General features: G+C 35.4%; 1 protein-coding gene across 1 annotated transcript; it reads left to right on the top strand.

Annotated features, from left to right (window-relative positions):
• Positions 1-155: 155 nt before the first annotated feature.
• On the top strand, positions 156-21145 carry MAT1A (methionine adenosyltransferase 1A). The gene is made up of 9 exons (XM_072424983.1): positions 156-449; positions 11061-11138; positions 11750-11872; positions 12020-12132; positions 12792-12935; positions 15133-15351; positions 16191-16373; positions 17109-17242; positions 17943-21145. The coding sequence occupies exons 1-9, from the start codon at positions 356-358 to the stop codon at positions 18043-18045; spliced, it is 1191 nt and encodes a 396-aa protein (XP_072281084.1). The 5' UTR covers positions 156-355; the 3' UTR covers positions 18046-21145.
• Positions 21146-22001: the final 856 nt, after the last annotated feature.

Here is a 22001-nt window from a genome sequence, read left to right as displayed (position 1 = left end):
TTCTTTGATCATTGCTACACTTGTTATTGCGTGGACGTACAAACAAGCTAAAGCAAAGCTAAAGTGTGCTTGCTGGCCAAGCAAATGTTTGTTCCATTCCTTCCACATGGTCAATAAAAAACTTTTGCTTCCCATATAAAGGAGAGCTTGTCTGACTGACAGCTCAAAGTAAGCTGTGACACACAGAGAGGCGTGTACAATCTTAAACTCACACAGTCAACCGCCACCAGCAGCAACAAGATCTTGCAGCCTTACTGGGTAAAAAAAAAACAGCTCTCAGCTTTCAGCTCTGCACATTGGGCACAGGAACTGATTTCTTATTCCAACTTCAAACTGTTTTATTTAACACTGCATCATGAATGGACCAGTAGATGGTTTGAATGACCACCCAGTGGAAGATGTTGGAGCTTTCATGTTCACATCAGAATCTGTTGGAGAAGGACATCCTGGTAAGCTGGTGTTTTTTTTAAATGAACTAAGTATTAATAGGTATACAGGTGATATACATATAGCTAGTAGCAAAATATTTTACATTGGAATTATGTTATAAATTAAAAATGTACATTTACTTAAATAGAAAATGAAAACGGAATCAAACATTTATTGATATTCTCTTTAACTACATATAAAAAAAATGTATTTTACTAATAAGTATATTTTAATGTAGTACCTGAATCTACAGTCTTGCCAAATTTTAATAATGTACATGCTGGTACAGCATTGCATTACAAGTGTTTAATTTATGAATCAGACATTAGTGCAGTGGAAACTCCACGTGTGTGTACATAAATATCTACTATATCCATAACGTATGCATTTTGAGAGCTGTAATTAACTATGACACTTCAACCCTTGGCTTGCTGCCCAATAATGTCTTCTTCAAACTCCTGTGAATGGCATGTGGAATTCCTAGTAGCAATTCATCCATGTCACCAGTGAACTCTAATGCCACAAAGACTTTGCAGTATCAAGTGTTCAGTTATTCAGATGTTGGACAATAAATATTTAGTTGGAATCTTTAAGCAGTTAGATATCGATAGCGATTTTTACTAAGAAATAGTTATTATCCTCCTCCATAAATAGAATAAAATTACATTTTTGACCCTACTTATGTGTGATTTGTTTGGGGGTCTGCATGGGTAAGTTTTGTCCTCCTAATTGCTTTTTAAATTGATTTCAGCATTTGCAGCCTATACACATTTTCCCCGGCCTGGGAATTGGTACCAATTATCATTTTTTATTCTCAACCTACTTTGATTGAGGGTGAGCAGCCGCTTCTGTGCTACACACTGAGCACTTCTTTATGACAGCTGACAGTGGCAAATCAGAAGCTATGAAACATGCTGTATTGTTTTTCCTTGCAGGAAGTAAATGCAGCACATTTCTACATTTGTTTCTTTCTCTATTAGGATTGAAAGAATAAAACATTTTTAGCCTTTGGGTTTATACAAAGTATTATATATTATTATTACATAGTTTTTTTTTATCCAGCCAGTAGCTGGTGCTCTATGCTACCTGTCGCATTGGTATCCTTGTATCATTGTTCTTAGATGGGATAAAAAAGCCCGACAAACAGTTGTCATTTTAGCTGCTCTGTTGCTCTGTCTCCTAAGCTAACCCAGAGGGCTCTGGGAATGCTATGTCCTAATTTTATTCCAGGATTTATATTTGTACAAGATGTACAAACTATGCCAACCTAATTGACTCTTCCACTCTCCTAAATTGCACTGCACTGATCCTCCTTTTCTGCAACTTCTTACTTACATTTGTTTCAAAGCCACGGCTTCCTTTGCTGTTTGTATCAGAGGCACAGGTCACACATAGCACAACAGTACATATTGCATTGCATCACTGCAGTTATTTGAGTTATTGTCCTCACTCAAATGTACTCACTTATTTAATCCCATGGATATATAAAGGAACCTCAATTGGAATAATTTTACAAAATTGTATTTAGTTAAATTATTATTTAAAGTACACTTCTAGCCAAAAACCAACATTTAACTTTGTAAAACTTTTACATCTTAAACAAATTAAGAAACCTAGGAAAAAAATAAGGACAAAGCATTCCCAGAGCCCCATGGATTAGCTTAAAAGGCGGAATCCGGAGATGAATCCGGAGGATGTCATTGCTGGAAATGTCATTTCCCTGACTGTCCTTTAATCAAACATCAACAGTTTTTGAGTCACTGACCCAAAAAAGTATTCATCTAGTAAGCCCAGAAAAAAATAGGGGGCTCAAAAAGTTCTAGGTGCTGCATAACAGTCAGATAATGTTTACTATGGAAAAGTTCAGCAACGGGAGCCCATATTCATTATCTGCAACTCTACAATTCTAATTACACTGGTCATCAAACATTTTCTTGCCACACAGATTAAAGCCATTTTAGGTAATGTTTGATGCACAGATTCCAATATGGTATTGGTTTTGCTAGATTGGCTCTAGTTTTTGAAATATTGACCTCAATAATAACCTCACTGGAAACTAATGAAACATGAAAATTAGGCGAAATTAAACTAGATATGCCTATGTAGCACAAAATGAAATTTTTGAAATACTTAATGTCAATATATTCTAAATTCAGTAGATTTACAGAACAATCACAAAGAAGTCTTTGAAAAACTCAGTTTGTATGATTTCCTTTTATGCTAATGATCAGGACAATCATGTTGAAGGCTCCAGCAGTAGTCTGCCATCATGTGTCTATCCCATCTGCCCTGATACCTTTCTTCCATCACCTTTATATCTTGATTGAACCTCTCCCCTTGTTCCTCGCCCAGGTTTTCTGGAAATTTTTGCAAATGGCTATGGAGATAGTGTACCTTTATGCTCATAGTAGCACCCAAATTTTTAAAGTTTTAAAGCAAGTTTTGTACCAGTTTGTACCATGTTTTTGTGCTTTATGGTTACCCTAGAAATTCTTGACAACCATGAATTAGCTGTGCCAGGCAGAAGATTCAGTATCAGTCATGTAAGTTGTGAAATCTGGGGTCCATCAAAGATGCCTGTTTTAAATTTTTCAGTATTCAATCTAGGGAAGACTCTGCAAATGTATTTGAAGCAATTACCATCCTTGTTTAGAGCTCTAACAAATTGCTTATTTAATCCCAACTTTATGTGTAGTAGAGGGAGAATGACTTTTTCTTTGTCAACCATTGGCTTGGTAATGATGTTCGCTGCACATTTTTTCATGTTTTCACTTGGAGGCCATGTCACTTTTTTCCAGTGATCTTGCTTTGCTCTACTGTCCCACAAGCAGATGAAACATGGGTACTTTGTGTATCAACTTTGCTGTTCAAGTAGGAAGTTCATCATTTTAAAATCAATCTTTTGTAAGACCATTTTGATGTTTTCATATTCTTCTTGTGACCAATTGGAATTGATGCACAGCAGTTGCCATTATGCAGTAAAACAGATTTCAAACTTCGAGTGGAACTGTCTATGAAAAGCCACCAGTCTTCTGCTCGGTATTCTAGTGCTCCCATATGGGCTAGTAGTCCAGGGATGTTACAACAGTACACAAAGTCTCTGTCTTCACTGAAATATGGTAGGAGTGTCACCTCCCCTATAAACCTTTATTTTAACTTCCGGTCTCAGACAGTTCTTTTCTTTCAGCCTGGATGCTAAAAGTTCAGATGCTTGTTTAGACAGACTTAGGCCACGTATTAAATCATTGAGCTCTTCTTGGGAGAACTGCTGGTTTGATGAAACACCTTCTTCATATTCACTTCCACTGCTAACTCCTGGTATACACTCCAGACCTTGTATAAACTCCATGTCGGATACAGGAATCCGGGAGTGTTCTGAACACTGGTATGGGAACATCAGCACCATGTGGCACAGGTTGTCTTGACGATTCCAAATCGGGGTACTCCCACTTGTTTTTTTTGTAATGATTGAAACCTTTTACATTCATGGCACAACAATAACAATCATGAAACTAATGTTATTTCTGAAATCAGCAGACCTGAAATAAATATATTGAAATATATTGAAAATCCCTTGGCAAGTGAAAAATGTTTTTTTTTTTTGAGCTGTGTTATCGTTTGATTTTTTGCTTTTAGTTTCCATTTTTTGATAGGATATAAACTGTTGACCCTGTCATCTGGTGTACTAAGACAAACCATCAGTCTTCTTCTTCAAAAAAAAAAAAGATGAAAAAGATGAACTCTTTCTGTGGGTGGTTGTAAAACATTCTTAAAAAAGTCTGGTTGCTATTACTATTTGACAGTTCTAGCTCCCACTGTTCTAGGTGATCCATATTGGTTTTCTAAAACCTGACATAGTTTTAAGGTTCCTGAATATTATAAAGGTTGGGAAAGATTGCTCCAGAATTTACAGTCGAAAAACAGAAACATGTCAAGGGAAGCAGGTCTGTGAACAAAATACTTTTTTGTTAAAAGGGCCACAGCAGATTGTTATAGGTTGACAAGAAGTTTACTTCTACTCTTACAAAGACAAGAACAGTACTATATGATATTGTGTTAGCAATAGATATTAAAAGAAAGAAGAAAAGTTGGGGAAGGTGAAGACAAAAATCTTCATCTTTGCCTACAGAAGGGAATTTTCATTGTTCTTTAAATGGATTTGATTTGCCAATAAAAAGTATATGTTGTTGGTAAACTATCCTTCTTAAGCTACGTACACACCTTCAATAATTGATGTTCAAAAACGAACGATCAACGATCATTAATGATATCGTTGAGCGATCGTATAGTGCTGAGTCTGTACATGGAAATAACAATATGATCGTTCAACTATATTGTACACATGGTAGATGCGATCGTTTGAACAATACAGAAAATGACGTGCACCAGAGGAAATGATGTACTGTAAAATAGGCGCAAAATTTGTATAGTGTGTACGAAAGATCGGTCATACGAACTAACACATATATATATATACACATATATATACACGTACACACACATACACACATATATATATATATATATATATATATATATATATATGTATAAATATATATCTATCTTGTATAGCTAGATGGACACAGTGAAGCACCTGTAAGGAACGTTCACTCATCGCGCATGCTCAGAACATTCACGATCACTGAATGACCGTATACACGATAGATAGTGAATGATCGTCGATCAATCGGATCCGCCGGGACAGTCGTTCATTTCCAGTGATAATCCTCGTTCGTCTGTGTTTTGGTCAGTCATTGTGCATCTTTTTTGTTAACGATTCTCGATTGATCGGTTCTTAGTCGTTTGTTTCGAACAATAATTATTGCAAGTGTGTACACAGCTTTAGGAATAGCTGCAGTAGTAAAAGGACAACTATAAAAAAAGAGGTTATCTTATCACTGCAGATAATAGTGTTAGAGTTCATCATACACAGCTTGAAGCCATAGAGTCATCCAGTTTTGCATCAAGGCTGCAGGCTGTCACTGTTGGTGTAATAGTTTTACTATCCATTCAAATTCAAGCTGTGAATTTCTTTGGGTAACCTGAAACTCAAGGTCATTGCCTTTCTAGGGACTCAGCAGTGAGAATCATCCAGTGACTAGATCCCTAGAAATTTCAGGGGGACACATACCAAGAGTTAAACCATGTACCATGTCAATTTCTTAAGGAGACACTTTAATGCTAATTAGGGTTTCTTGTTAAGCATATTTTTTGTGTCATACACTGATCAACCCATTTTTGTACATTATAAGTAGTAAATAATGTTTTGTTAGTAATATGTCCACTGTATTCCAAAAAGTGTTTGGTACTGTTAGATTTTTTTTATTGCATATGGTGGTTGCTGAACTGTTAATGGTACATATGTTAAACTCCATACAACCTACATTTTTTTTGGTGGGGTCTAAAAATGCCCAACCAACATTTGTAAAATAAAAGTGATTTTTGGACTCAATCATTTTGTTCTAATCACCACACACATCCATAATTACTTCAACTAGTGATATAATAATAGTAATATTAAAAAATCATCTAGTAATTCTCAATACTCAGCTTGGATAGGTTAGGAATTGACCTTATCACCTGACTCTGAGCATACCAGGAGCAAACATGATTGGTGCACTGTAAATCATATCACTTACATAGTAAGCTTAATATGTTCCTTCTATGTATTTAGTTTACTACAGATCAATATACGTTAACTTTTCTGAACTCTTTTGCCTTGTTTATTGTGTGCTTCAGCAGTTTAATGTGCTACTTCTGTGAAGAATGTACACTACTGGACACAAAGGTCTTGCACGTAGGTGTCTTATCAAAGATAGTAAACAATCCTGATTTTGAATCAAAAAGCAAACAAAATGTACCAACTCACTTCTAAAGTGAAGGCCACAAGTTAAAATATACACAAACAAGCAGTTTTTTCTGCCCTATGGAAAGATAAAAGAGATCTTCCACAAGTACTTTGTAGAAATGATCTAAAAAAAAAAAAAACACATTGGGAAATATATATATATATATATATATATATATATATATATATATATATATGTGTGTGAATAATTTAAAAAAAATAATTAAATAACAATGCCAGTCTAATTGTATTAATGGAAAATTGATTTTCTAATAGATGCATTATTTTTCTTTATTCATTCTTTCTTCCTGATTTTTCATCTGGTATCCTGCCTGTCACACATTTTTGTCCCAGTATGGCAACCCTCACTCTCTGCTGTATCTATTAAGTGGCAACATTGTCACCATAGGACAGAAAGTGTGTTAGGACTACATGATAAAAGGACTACAGAACACCCTGTACAGGGCTGGTAACACTACTTATATAAGCATCCATAGGACATAGTGGAGGAGCACTTTCTGGTAGGATACAGTCGACATTCAAAGATCTGGCAACCTTAGGACCTGAGGAGTGCCAAACTTTTGAAAATTCTGGATTTTTGAAGGTTGTACTCACCTCCACACACAGGCAGCCTTCCTCTCGCAGCACCCGGGGACATCTGGCACAGTTCCCGGGAGCAGGCAGCAGGGACATCTTAACGTGTATTTAGTGTAGCAAGCATGACCTAACAGCTATTTCTGCAGAACAGCGCTATCAAAACATAAGTGGCCAAACAGTGTAATACAGTCCCTGTATTAAAAAAGCAATCTGAAATTCATGCCTGAAAACTGAAGTAACTGGATTATCGATGGCCGGATTTTCGATTGTCAACTGTATAACAAAACTATTTAAACTGTAAATTTGACAGACAAAAAGGGAGCAAAGAGGATAAATTCATTTTTCAGGATTACATACATGTTAACTACAAGCAATTACATTCTTTTCTTTGTAATGGAAGAAGAAGCTACATGGCAGACCAATCTTTGAGATTCTCCAAGTATAATCTGGCATTTCAAGTCCCAATTCCAGTACTTTTGTTCTGGTTTATTTTATCAGTCTGTTTCTGCCCTCTTATACTTGTGTTTTTAATGTTCTGTGTTTGTGGCTATTTAGGTTTTCTGTCCTACTAACTTGACCTGGTGCATTGGTCTAAATTTGACTTTGCAGGCTATTGCAGTTCAGTCTCTGTCTATTTCTAGCTATTTTGGCTCAGCATTTCTTTTTTATATATCCTGACTTGGCCTACATTGGCTTTAGCTACTGATTCTGTTGTCTATATTGGTTTCAGCTCCCTTACTGTCCATCTATGTATCCTATTCTTCTGATCACATCTCTTACCAGTTCACAGCTGTCTTCTACACTCTGGGCCTGATTTATTAAAGCTCTCCGAGGCTGGAGAGGATACACTTTGATCAGTGAAGCTGGTTGATCTGGCAAACCTGGAATGGATCTGGTCCAGGATTCACAATATGTGCTAGCAAATGACAAATAACTTTGAAGAAATCCATTCCAGGTTTGCTGGATCACCCAGCTTCACTGATGAAAGTGTATTCTCTCCAGCTTTGGAGAGCTTTAATAAATCATCCCCTCTGCCTTTTCCTGTATCCTTGTCTGTGGTTGTTCTTCTAGGCCAGGGCTGTCCAACTCCAGGCTCTAAGGACCAGGATCCGCACACATATGTAGTAATTCTAGCAGACATCATTTAATTTAGATTTGTATGAACAAGTAAATTCTTAAAATTGGACACCTCTGAGCTAGGTAGTCATACTGGGGTTTCCTGCCACATAAGTCCATTGGTAAATACATTGGCTTTGGTAAAGACTTGGTACTCGTCAACCTGAACCTGAGAGGCATGTACTATGAGCGGGTAACATACCATTCTCCTCATCCCACTAAAAAGGATGAGTGGCTACATAGAGGACCTACATTTTTGTAGGGAGTCTTCAATGTGTGATTGACTTTTTATTTATTAGTTTAAAAGTTTATATATAATGCAGAATAACTACATTGTAACTATATTACTATGCTATAACCATAATAAAGCTTAGTTAGACAAATATTACATTAAAGTGGAACTAAACTCCTGGAGAAGGCTCTGCGCTCTCATTCTGTCTTTATCACCGCAAAAGGAGAAGGGGCTTCACCATTTTTTAAAAAAATAGTAAACAATTTAGTGATAGATCAACCTTATGTACACAATGAATGTGTCACAAAATATTATAGATTTTACAAAAAAAGAGCTAAGTGGAAGCTTTTAGGCTGTCTCACACTATACCTCTCTGAATGCAGTCATAATAATAGGATTCTCAATAAGATTTGAGTGGGTGGAAAGAAGGAGCAATTCTGTCTGAGGTTACAATATATAGTGGGCTTCCTTTTAGCAAAGCCATTAGGCATAGCATAGTAAGCTTATAAATAAGTATAACCCAAATCAAATAAAAAGGTTGATTGAATTTATCAGGTGAAAATGCTTGCATATTATTCGTAATGTCCAAAAAACACATTGTACAAATTGTGTTCCTACTGGTACAAAAAGTTCTTTATTTAGCTTCAGATGATTCTAGATCCCCTGTAATGATTCCTGTAGTAAGCCTAACACCCTCCTCAAAAACAAAAAATAAAAATAATAATAAGTTATTTATTTTAATTGTGTCTTCTGGTGACCAGCCAATAAAATTTAAATGAATATGTTACTGTTTTTGTTCATAGTGACCACTGTATGCAAGGCAGGCTTTGTAAAAAGAGATGGGTTTATAAATAGTGTAGGCTCGCCACCACTTTCACAGAAACTTTCCATGCAAGAAAAGCTGGCACTAGGTCATGGCAATCTAGGGAAAAAAGTCACCTGAGTCAACTTCATTTATGTTATCTTAGAGCACCTGTGTTCGAGGAAAGAATACACATAATAAAGTCATCCTTACTAAAAAGAGAATACGAACCATAAAATATTGGATTTTATTTGCAATGATTTGCATAATTGTTACAAATAAGGTCTACCCTATAAATGGATTTATCATATAAATGAGGTTTTGGCATTGTGTACTATATCCAAAAAATGGCCTATACCTTGAAATAACCCAACCATCAATAGCAAGAAACCTAAGAAAGCTAAAAATGTACCATTATATTCAAAAATTCGTAATCACTCACCAATAGTTGTGTGTTGCGCATTACAATATTTTGGTATTGCAGTCTCCATGATTGCTGGACTGTTCTGAAGTTGAAGTGCACCCTTTGCTATTCGAATATTTTAATAGGCACATTAATGTTGTTGAGATATATATATATATATATATATATATATAGATAAAACTATCTATCTATATATATGTAATATATATAAAGTTTATAATTTTTAACTTTATTTTTCATTTCTATTGTATGATGGTGCATCTGTACTATTTCAGGCTGATCTAATGAAGGCTTGTAGAATGTCCACAATCTACTAAATTATAATTGTTTCTGCTGCCAACCGCTTAACATTGTGATTCTTGCATTCATGAACATCTTGGAGCATAATTAAACACAGTATGAACATCACAAATAGAAAGCAACATAGTTACACAAGCTATATCTTGCATCAGACCTCATTACTGCTACTGACTAGGTGGAATAGTCCCTGTTATCATGCCGTTATGATAACCTTCACATAAAAAACGGTTTACATGAGTTTATTTGCTCTGTGTTACGCTTTCCATTAAAATGTTATAAAAATATATTTTGATTTCTGACTAATGCTAATGCAATTAATCATTACTCACTTTTTACATACATTTTTTTCTGAAAAGAATGGCTTTCCTTTTTGATAGTTGCTTGTAATGTGGAATACTTAATTATAACCCTACGATGTTTACACAAGAGAAAATAGGTAAAGCCTATTTGACAATGCTTTTGTAAATATTGGTATTACTTAGTGTGTAGATTGATCGGTTTATTGGAGTTCATCTTGTATAAGCTACAAACAAACGCTATATTGATGGTTTGTTTGAAACATTTGTTGTATTAATGATGGTACATATAGTAAATTTAAAAAAATTGGATAAAGGCAACACAATATGAGTAGTTTTGCTGTTTAGATTCAGGCCTAATATAAATTCAGCCCAAATATTCAACATTCATGTCTGTGCTACATGGACATTAGCACAATTCAAGCTAACTTCAAGTAGATCTTCAGAAAGTGAGCAGCAGCCCATAACACCACCCAGCAAAGATAACATCACCATTGTCTGAACGTTCTCATTTTTTGGGTGATTCCTCTCCCTGATGATAGCTATTTTTAATGAAAACAAGCTTACAGCCAATTGTATATGATCAGTAGTTTCTGCAGTGAAGCATCAAGCTTTTAAGAGCTCCCAAATGTAGTGTGCCTTGCAAAGACTTGCTAGGAATTTTTAAGGCACAAATGATAAAAAAATGTGGGCATTGTGCACAATTGACATTGCAATGCTGTAGATGAGAGAATTAATTATGAACAAAACTATTGGGTTGCACCTGCTTGTACTCTGCTCAAACTCTACTGGCTGGTATGTATGGCAGTATGGCATTACCACATCCATACTACTGATCAAATATTCTCAGGGTACACAAAATCAGCGTTTTTATTGACTGATGGTTATCAGAGGTAGTTGACATGATATAAACTTCCTATGACACCAGAAAATATTGCTTCTGAATTAACTTAAACTGCATTTTGATTACCAAATTACTGTTGTTGTATACTCCATATCACAATTTCTTCCTGCAGACAAGATCTGTGATCAGATAAGTGATGCTGTTCTAGATGCTCATCTACAACAAGATCCTGATGCCAAGGTTGCTTGTGGTAAGTAGTCCCATTATTAGAATGATAGTTAGTATGACTGATTGATAGTTAGTATGATGATTATTAGTATGATAGTACATTTCCCAAAGTTTAATTCTAATTGTTAGCTATTTTGACTGGCCAAGCAGAATGAAAAATATAGTTTTAAACTAAATATACATTTGTTGCAAGGAGAAAATTGTTAACATTTTAAATGAACCTGTCAACAAATTGGCCAATTTGGTCTAATCATATGATAAAAATCTATAATTGCAATACACCTTTAGTACTTTTTAAAATGACTTGTAGACGCCTTTACAGTCAACTAAAACTGTATGCAAATATCACCCCTGAAATAGTCAAGATTAGGGCTACCACAAGATGCCCCTTCACCTCATGGCCAATGTTTGTAAGGTTTACTTTAAAGATGTCCCCATCCCTATATCTTCATGGTTAAAGAAAGTGGAAGTTGTACCATAATTTACAATTTTAATTTTTGTACTATTTTATTTTGTTGTTTATTGATTGTTTGCCAAAACCATGTTGTTACGGCTTCTGATTGTAACATCTATTGCATAAACTCCACATAATAGGCATTTTGGAAAAATTAAATGTGATGCTTTATGTTTCAGAGACAGTATGCAAAACTGGAATGGTATTGCTCTGTGGCGAAATTACATCTCGGGCTATTGTTGATTACCAGAAAGTGGTTCGTGACACCATCAAATACATTGGATATGATGATTCTGAAAAAGGTTAGAACTAAATATTTACAACCCCAACTTTCTTAACATATTTATCCTTAGTTAATACAGACATTCTTTATGTATTTATACTAGAATAAAACCACTCAAGGATATTTTGTTTAATGAATCCGTTAACATTGTTTTTTTATATGGCAGGTTTTGACTATAAGACATGCAATGTGTTGGTAGCTCTGGAACAGCAGTCTCCAGATATTGCTCAAGGGGTACATTTAGATCGTGCAGAAGAAGAAATTGGAGCTGGTGATCAGGTACTATAGTGTATATATTGCTGATTTAATAGTAAGTTTAATTAAATAGTTCTTAATCCTTTAAGAAGCCTGAATTGTCCAATGTTCTTTTTTTGTTTCAAATCACCTGTAAGTGCTGTTATCTAAAATAACAATTGAGGACTCATTCACACATTCATGCATGTCATACTACCAGTTATGATGTGTGCTTTCAAGAAAGCCCAATAATTAACCAAAAAAGGTGCATGTTGCATTTTGGCAGCACACCGCAAAGTCCATTGGCAAGTTTTGTATATGGGCCCCTATGCTTTATTATCCATGTTACTTTCAAAAATACACAAGAACCAATACTACCTCTTGATATTTAGGGAAAATGGAGGTTTAGAAGAATTAATGATCTACTCTTCCAGAAGAGACACTATTGGTGCCATGTATGTTTTTTGATGTCATCATTGGGCCACACCATGATCCTTATCAATTGTTCTAGCTCAGGGTACAACTTTATGTCTGCAGAGGTGAAATACACTTCACCACCAAGTAACTTGTGTTGGCCTTGCTGTACTATGTATACCTGTTAGGCTGTTAGAATTACATACAACAATTGTATTAAAGATGTAAGTGAAAATCCAAAATTCATTTTTGTAATTAAAAATGTTTAAATTTTGTGTTTACTTTTATAGGGTTTGATGTTCGGCTATGCAACAGATGAAACAGAAGAGTGTATGCCACTTACTATTGTCCTTGCCCACAAGCTAAATGCAAAACTAGCAGAATTAAGGCGTAATGGAGAGCTGCCATGGCTCAGACCAGATTCAAAAACTCAGGTGCTTCTTGCATTTTTCACCTCTTTATAATTTAAAAATAATTTTAAAAAGAGCTAGGTAGTTAAACACTGCAAGCAATCAAACCCCACTTTTCATTGTTTCAGCCTTTCAAGTTATAATCTACAGACTAACACCTACCTTTATACATTTGATATGACAATTACTTTTATCCAGTTTTACATAGGAAGCCCACTTTGTATCATATGCAATCATTTAGGATTAAATTGTTACTTTATCTAAAACTAATATTTCACAGAATGTTATGCTCCAGGTCACTTGTTTTCTACTTTACCTTTGTAGGGACAAGATCTACTAATGTTACCAGACATGCTGTTACATTACTAATAGATTACATTTATGAACTGGTGGATTATGCTCATTAGGGGTCAGTTTTACTTTTGTTGAACTTAATAGACTTTTTTCATCCTGTCTAGCTATATGTAAGAAAAGCGCCATGAACCCAGTGCTGGAGTCCTTAAGAGATATAAGAAAGTTTCAGTTTAATATATTCTATATTCTATTCTATATTATCCACCAAACAGTAAATGATCATGTTTGCTAGAATTACCTTTACATACTAGAAGAGTTAAACTAATTTTATAACTGCCTCCTCTTTAAAGTGGAACTAAAGCCTAAAAAAAATTGTAACTAGGCAAATCACAGAAAGAATGAACAATGTCAATTGTGCCTTGAAAATCAGTTGTTTTCTAGGAGTTTGGTTAAAAAGGCCAAAACTAGACATCTAAACAATTCCCTAAAAGTTTTTCTGCACTAAAACATAAATTGATAATAAAGTACACAACAAATGCAAAAGTAAATGCCATGCTTTATATGTGATGGGTATATATGTTTTATCTTTGAATTGCGGAATCTACAAATGTATAGTCTGTATTCACTGTGAATTCTTGTTCCACTTTTCATTAATTTATATTTTTGCGTTATCCAAAACACATCCTCATTACTACTACTACATTATATGCCAGTGTCAGTTTATCTGTAGTATTGGCTGTGTGAAAAATTCCCTGTGAGATGTGACAGCCTATACATAGGCAATGTGTACTCTCCCTGTAAGCTGAATACATCTGTTACCGCAGTGAATATTTTGGTTTCCTTGAAGAGTAAACATACACCATTCAGCTGTTACCCATAACTTCAGGCATGTCTAAAGGCCATGTAACACAATGGAACTTATCCAAATTTGCATGATCTGCTTGGAAAGTGAAATGTGTTCTTATTTCGTCAGTGAATAATATTTACTTCCCAAAGCAAAAAGTTTGTTTAATGAGGCCCAGCGTAAAGATTAGAACTTGTGCCGGTTCACGGCTTTATAATCTAATTTTATTACATGGATATTTAGTTGTCTTGGTTTATGACACTTTTCGGATTCTAATTGTTGCTTGTAATTTTGTGCTTAATCAGTGCTTGCAGTACTTACTGTAAATATATGAAATGCTTTAGTTCAGAGGCTATCCAAAAAACATGTATTGAGAAAATTATAAGGATTTCTCTGTCTCAAATTACTAGCTACCTAGAAATCACTGCTTACGTATGCACAAATTTAGCTTTATGAATATCTTGGTGAATATCTTCTTAATGAAAAAATAAAAAATGTCAGCTCCTGAGGAAGTGTAGATGTACAGACACACCGTGGAATTTTATGGTTACTGATTAAATGCACCCTCTTCTGTCTTTTGTCGTCTATTCAGCTTGCATCACATTTTTCATGATATTATTGGAATACTAACTGCATAGAGAATTTTAATCTTTTACAATTTCATGAATTTATTTGATTTTACAATTATTAGGATTTAATTGGTATACTGATATGTTAAAAAAAGATCTAGATCATAGCAGACCTAAGCCCTGATCATAGCTCTTTATTGTGAATATTAGCTTCTGTGATATGTTTTTGAATTATAATGCTGCAACATTTTAATTTACAACTAATAGGGCATTTCTATTGCATATAAAAAAGTGCAGCTTTTGTGAAAGTATATTATTGTACAGGTTAGATATTATTTTTTCACACTTAGACATACTAATCCAGTTGTGTTCCTCTTATTACTGCATACAACGCTGTTTTCACCTAACTGAATATCAATACGATTAATAAGGCTTTATCCACTGGGAAAACATAGTGGGCAACAATATGGTTCACTATATAGGGGCCACTTCTAAATTTGTGTTTGTCTTCTAGGTGACAGTGAAGTATATCCAGAAGAATGGAGCTGTTATTCCTGTCCGTGTACACACCATTGTAATATCAGTACAACACGATGAAACCATCTCTCTGTCTGATATGAGGGAGGCCCTAAAGGAAAAGGTTATAAAGGCTGTTGTCCCTGCCAAGTATCTTGATGAGAACACTATCTACCACCTACAGCCTAGTGGACGTTTTGTCATCGGTGGCCCCCAGGTGACCTCTTGTAATAGCTACTTCACATATCGCTTTTAGGCATTTTTATGTTCCAGATTCTAAGTGGCATATGATAATTTTTGTTCTATAAAATTTACCATCAAAAGCATTTTTTATCTAATATCTATTTGATAATTCTCAATATCTTAAAAAAATGTTAAGCTCAAAGTCATGTAGACCTTGCTTCTGATGTACTGTTATCAGTTAGCATTTGCCTTCCATTTTCCATAGACTACCAAGGACCTCACCCCATGTTATGAAGAAGAGGAGAATTATTCTGCTGTCTTCCTTTCCTATTCTATACTAAATTGTTTTCCATAGTTACACTTGGTCTGATTTTTTAAAGCTCTTTAAGACTGGAGAGGATACACTTTTATCAGGGAACATGGTAATCCAAGAAATCAGGAATGGATGTTGTTCAGGATTAAAACCCTTTGCTAACAAATAGCAAATGACTTTAGGTTTGCTAGCTTACCTAGGGTCACTGATGAAAGTGTATCCTCTCCAGCCTTGGACAGCTTTGATAAATCAGGTCCTCTATCTTGGGTTGGTGGTCTTACCCCATGATAGGAAATTACTAGCAGGATTACTAGATATAAGTAAGGCAAAAGCCTGAAAAAATGTAACATATGCAGCTACCATTTAATGGGATTTAATTATGCAGCAGTTAAGTCCACCCTCACTTTGACCTAAAACATGGACTTTAATTAACCATATCGATATTTTTCCCAAAATACAATACTTTCCATCAATAGCAAGAAAAATCAATAGTCATAAATGTAAGTGATTTAACTACAACCTTTATTAATCTCAGTGGCACATTGTATGATCACTTGCAGGGCGATGCTGGAGTCACTGGCCGGAAGATTATAGTAGACACTTATGGAGGATGGGGTGCTCATGGTGGTGGAGCATTTTCAGGGAAAGACTATACTAAAGTGGATCGTTCTGCTGCCTATGCTGCTCGTTGGGTTGCAAAATCCTTGGTACATGCCAAGCTCTGTTACCGTGTCCTTGTTCAGGTACATTCATCTTTTTTTATTTTTATTTTGTATTGTTAGTAAAGTATGTAAGATAAAATAATCCACCTGTATTTATGCTTTCTGCCCCGTGCCAGCTGCTACCTCCCCTCCCCTTACTCCAGTGGAATGGAACTTTTTATTACACAGAAGAATGTGTTACTGTCAGCACGAAATGCATAGAAGACTGTGCCAAAGCCCCGTGTCCTCAGCCATGACCTATATTAGCTATGCAGAAAGCCAGATCTGATAGGAATATTTAAACTTGACTGCTTACCCACAATATGTAGTAACACCAATATCACAATGTATTCAACAGATATGTTAGAAAATAGAATTTTTAACTTGAATGGCCCCCCTAATGTGTTCATACACTGGCTGGACAAAATGTGTGTATACACTGACTGGATGTCTATGTCATCGTGTTCAAAAAAAAATAATTTATCAAAAACTTGATCATTTTGTTTATACAGCTAGTCCGCTGACATTTTTGGGCATAAAATGTTGCTGAACCTAGAGCTAACCAACTGAACAGATCATAACAATGCCCTCAAAAGCTTGGTGACTTTTTAGGCCAGGCAGTTTATTGCCCCATGGGCCAAGAAGTAAACTAAAAAGATTAATGTAATTTAATATAGTTATATGTTAATCTGAGTGAGGATAAGTACATATATGCTGTTATATTTTGTTCTGTATAAACTGGAAGAATTATTATACTAATTTATTTTGACTTACAAGGTGTCTTATGCTATTGGTGTGGCCTATCCATTATCTGTTTCTCTGTTCACCTATGGGACCTCTGAGAAAACTGAGAAAGAACTTCTGGACATTGTCAATAAGAACTTTGATCTAAGACCCGGCGTCATTGTCAGGTAAAAATGAAAAAACCATACACTAGAAATCATGTGAACATTTGTAAAATCAATTTGATGCAATAACATTTTCTAAAGCAAAACAATTACTACACTGGCTACTGACTACTACTATTTCCTCTATGGTAAGCTGTCATTGGTAGAGAACTGCTTTTATAACCCCTTCTTATACATTTTGTAATCACATACAACAAATTATTAATATTACATAAAATTAACATAAAAATGTCAAAAATTAAAACAGACTTAAGCAAGCCTACACACAGCCGTAAGATATGTTGTCAATGAATAATTAGATCATTCTAGGTAATGCAATCCCCTGCTTAACACATAATAAATTTGGACCTTCTGTTTTTCCCACCGTATCAATGAAAGCTTATATGGAATTGTTACCAAGTCCACTATCCTTTTTTAGTCTGTATATTATTCCTGATAATTTGGGGTAAATTGTTTTTGCTCTAGTTTTATCTAAATATGCATACCATTGGTTATTTGATTACATGTGTTTCTGTAAAACTATGTAAGGGGAAACAAATAAGCAAGCTCCTCTGGGGAGGGACTAATGTGGCTAGATCTAGGTACACACTGTTGGATGTCAATGCCCTGAAAAAAATGTATCTTTGTCATTTTTTATGCAAACCTTTAAGCTTACATTGTCTGCATTTTTAACCATTGTGTCCCTACATTTGTTTTTCCATAGGGATCTAGACCTGAAGAAGCCCATATATCAGAATACTGCATGCTACGGTCATTTTGGCAGAGAAAATTTTCCATGGGAAGTGCCAAAGGAGCTGGTCTATTAATTGATAATATAGAAACTAATAGGAACATTCTCATTCAAAAATTCCATATCGTTGTATGTACAGCTAATTGCATTGGCTGAAAATAGAAACAAATACAAGTGCGTAGCTCTGGAGGTGAATAATTTCAATCCAAACCCAACACTTTCTCTGCTTCCTAATTCCTAGTCAGTGTGCTGGAAAATTATTTATTTTTTTACATCTGGAAAACAACAAACCTAAAGTAATCTGAATTTCTTGACATTAGCTAAAGATTTACAGAGCTTGCGCCGGACAACATAAACAGGGAGGTAATTGTAACCATAATGGATGGAAGAATGTAAGAGGGTTATGTAGAGTATAATCTAAATTATAGACAAAGTCAGAAGCCTATTGCATATTTTATAGAAAATGCTAAATACATGAAAAAAATGAAATCTATACTCAGAATGAGAATGGATTTGGAAGATTGTAGGCAGAGCGACATTTCAAAAAAACTGTGCCCATTGCTGCACTGTTGAAACTGCAGTGGTCACTGACACTGGCTATCACTGTGGTCATTGACAATGGGTTGGCTGGTACACAGGAAGAAATATTTGCTATTCATCTCAAAGTGTATTTAACCTAAAAAATGTAATATATTGTAGCCTACCAGTTCCTAAATGTGATGGTTGCTTTTTTAAGCTTCCCTTTCTTTTTCTCAGCCTTGGGATTCTGCCAACTACACAATGCTTTCTCAATATACTGCATCATTGCAGGAACAACTTTGTCACCCTCGGCTTTCCTAATATGAAGATAGCTTGGAAGGCAAACAATATTGAGATTTCAGTTCAATGCACATGAAGGAACAATAAGGATATCACAATTCTACATACACCAGTATGTTTCTATACTTGTTTAAAAAAATTCCTGAAAAATTAAAACCGGTCCAGCCAGCACATCTAAGGACTAGTAAGATGCAATATATTGTAGGTTTGGGTTCTTGGGTTTGACTTTATCACATACACCTGTGGAAGATAATTATACATTTTTTACTTAAATGAAAAAAGCTATTTTGGGAACAGGATTGTTTGTTCAGCCAATGGTTACATTTCTTTATATTAACTATATCTGGAGTATATACTACAGTACTATAGTCTACTTCACTGGTATTGCTAATAGGTTTACATTGTAGGTGTAAAGGGTAGTGCATTAGTTAGAATGGTCAACCAACGTTTTAATGTAGAAATATTTATTAGATAACAACTTTATTGTACTGGGAACATATTCATGGTATCATGGTATTAATATAAAAATCTGTAGATTTTGTTTTTAACTGCCAAGGTGCTGTTTTGGGGGTGGAGTAATATTACTGTTCAAATTTGGATAAACCCGACTCGAAAAACACGTGGGAATCCTCCTGTGAGTGTGGGATCCCCGGGCATGTGGCCGTGGTTGCATTCATTGAGAACAGTGTGCAATACCCGGCAGTAGAGGTTAAATGGGGACAAGTCTCCCCATTCAAAACCTCCAACTTTCCTCAGCCAATCAGGGAGCACTATCCCTATTCCTGGATAGAGAAACTCTATTGAAGAACACATACAACTAGTAAAGGGCTGCAAGAGCAATCAGGGGAGTGGAGCTGTCAGCTCCGCTCCCCTGATTGCTCTTCCAGTTCTTTACAGTCCCAAAAAATAACCCGAATTTTCCCACCATTGACTTTATTCGTGTTCGAATTCGGCATTCCGAATAACCCGAACAATATCCCCCTGATCAATCGAATAGCTGTCGAATTGAATAAATCGAATTGACATCCCAGATCTCAATTCTTGGGACCAACAGATTTAATAATGCCAAAGACTTAAAGCTCCAATTCCCTGAAACACAATGGCTATTTTAAAATATAATATGCAAATAAAGTTATCATTGTTTTTCAACCAGCTGAAGTTTTTCAACACTTTCCGTTCATTCATGGTGCTCCTCATCTACCTTTACAATCCTAAAACCCTTGAAGAGACCCACTCATCAAACCCTTCACTCGTAGGCAGCCACCGACCTACTTCCCATCCACAAAGTCTAACACTACCTTGCACATACACTATATAGACACCTGGCATTAAAGTTATTTTATTGTTTTGCCCAATACCCTCCATGGTTAGGGCACATGTACACTTAATAGAAAACCTGTACTAAGAAAAATATGAGGGCTGTAATACATCCTTACATAGTAAGTCAGGTTGAAAAAACACATAAGTCCATCAAGTTCAACCACTAGCAAGATAAACATATCCCAGATATAAAACCCTATAGACATAGTTGGTCCAGAAGAAGGAAAAAAAACCCTGGTACAATTTGCTATAACGGGAAAAAAATTGTTTCCTGATTCCATGAGGCAATCAGATGTTCCTTGGATCAACGGTCTATGTTATCTTTACTTTAAAGCCTTAATACTTTCAGGCAATCACTGTTTACCTTTTAATACCATTAGCCACTTGGTTCTCACCAACTTCTATACTTTCTAAATCCCTGACCTGTGTATAGGAATCTGCAGATATGTTCTAGGTCAAAGACTTCAGATATTGAAGCATTTTGATCAGCATTACACCCAGGTTACATTTTTCAGCAATGGCAGCCTCTATATTCTTCAGGTTCGCTTTTAGAATGTAGCCAAATAGTTAAATGTTCAGCTAGAGAGCTTTTGTGCATTGCATAACTTGGTTTACCAAAGGTTCAGTTTGCTTTGATAACTGTTTATTTGATCTGTCACAAACATTTCTTTAGTACTAAAGTGCAAAATGTGTTTGATAGATAAAATAGTCAGAATGTCAAGCACCATTCATGTACTAGCTAGGAATCATTAAAACTCTGAATATTTAGCCAGGTTATTCCTCTAATGACCTCACAAACCTGCTTGTGTATAGGGATTTGTATTCAAACATGTAAATTGGCAAAATGTAAAGTAATTATCCTTCAAGACAGGTTACATGCTGCTAGTTTGTCAATTTAGTCTTCAGTTAGAAGAAATCAGGAGGTACAATTATGTACAATTAATTTGTATCTACAAGCATTTTCCAAACCACATAGGTGGCGTTAAACTTGTCTTACAATAAATGTGTCAATAGCAATAAAATTGTATTTTTAACCAGTTTGTTTTTTTATCCTTTTTGATTTAATTTATCTTACTTTTGATACTACATTTAAAAGTCTTATATCTATCTAACATGGTTTCTAAAAACTTTTACACACTAACAACAGCAGAATAGTAGAGAGATAAGCTCACACTGCTTCATACTGTCCAAATGCCGGAACAGGAGTGGGGAGGTGACCTGTAAGTAAAGGTAAAACTGATGCATGTTCCCTGCCCTTGCTGGACTGGGCTATGTATAGAATCTGGAATTAGGCTTTCATTGTATCACAGAATAAGCAGGTCTCCTGCCCTACTATACAGAGCCAAAGGGTGTGAAATTTTGATAGCTAATTGTATTGCCTATGTCTTGCCTTTTTTTTTTTTGTCTTACCATATTGCTTGATCAAGAATGTGTTTTTGTTTAAGTCAATCAACAACATTTCTGCATATGGGACAATTACATTTATTTATCTAATTTGGCCAAGAAAAACGAATTATATTGTGCAGCTAAGAGAAACATTTATAACTGGTGTGTGTACAGCGCCAGTTGTCCATTGTCTGAACGACCGTCCTGGCAGTCGACTGACGAATGATGGACGACTAACGATCCTAATGCAAGGGAAGGGGGAGAGCGCGCAGCAGGGTGCTGCTTCGTTGTTCTCCCCCTCCCCTCTGCATAGAGCAGAACGGTGCTGTATATACAGCACTCGTTCATGCATTGTGCAGTGCTAGTCATTTGAAACGATCGTGAAAGATCCTTTCCAACAACTAATATTGCACGTGTGTATGAAGCTTTAGACTGGAGAAGATAGACACTGGGTGATGCAGCAAACCTGGAATGGATCTAGTCCAGAATTTAAATCATTTGCCAAAT

The sequence above is a fragment of the Pyxicephalus adspersus genome, chromosome 10 (genome assembly GCF_032062135.1).
Source record: "Pyxicephalus adspersus chromosome 10, UCB_Pads_2.0, whole genome shotgun sequence".
In the NCBI taxonomy this organism is placed as follows: domain Eukaryota; kingdom Metazoa; phylum Chordata; class Amphibia; order Anura; family Pyxicephalidae; genus Pyxicephalus; species Pyxicephalus adspersus.
The sequence above is the reverse complement of the archived record's forward strand: the minus strand, read 5'-3'. Positions and strand labels throughout refer to the sequence as shown.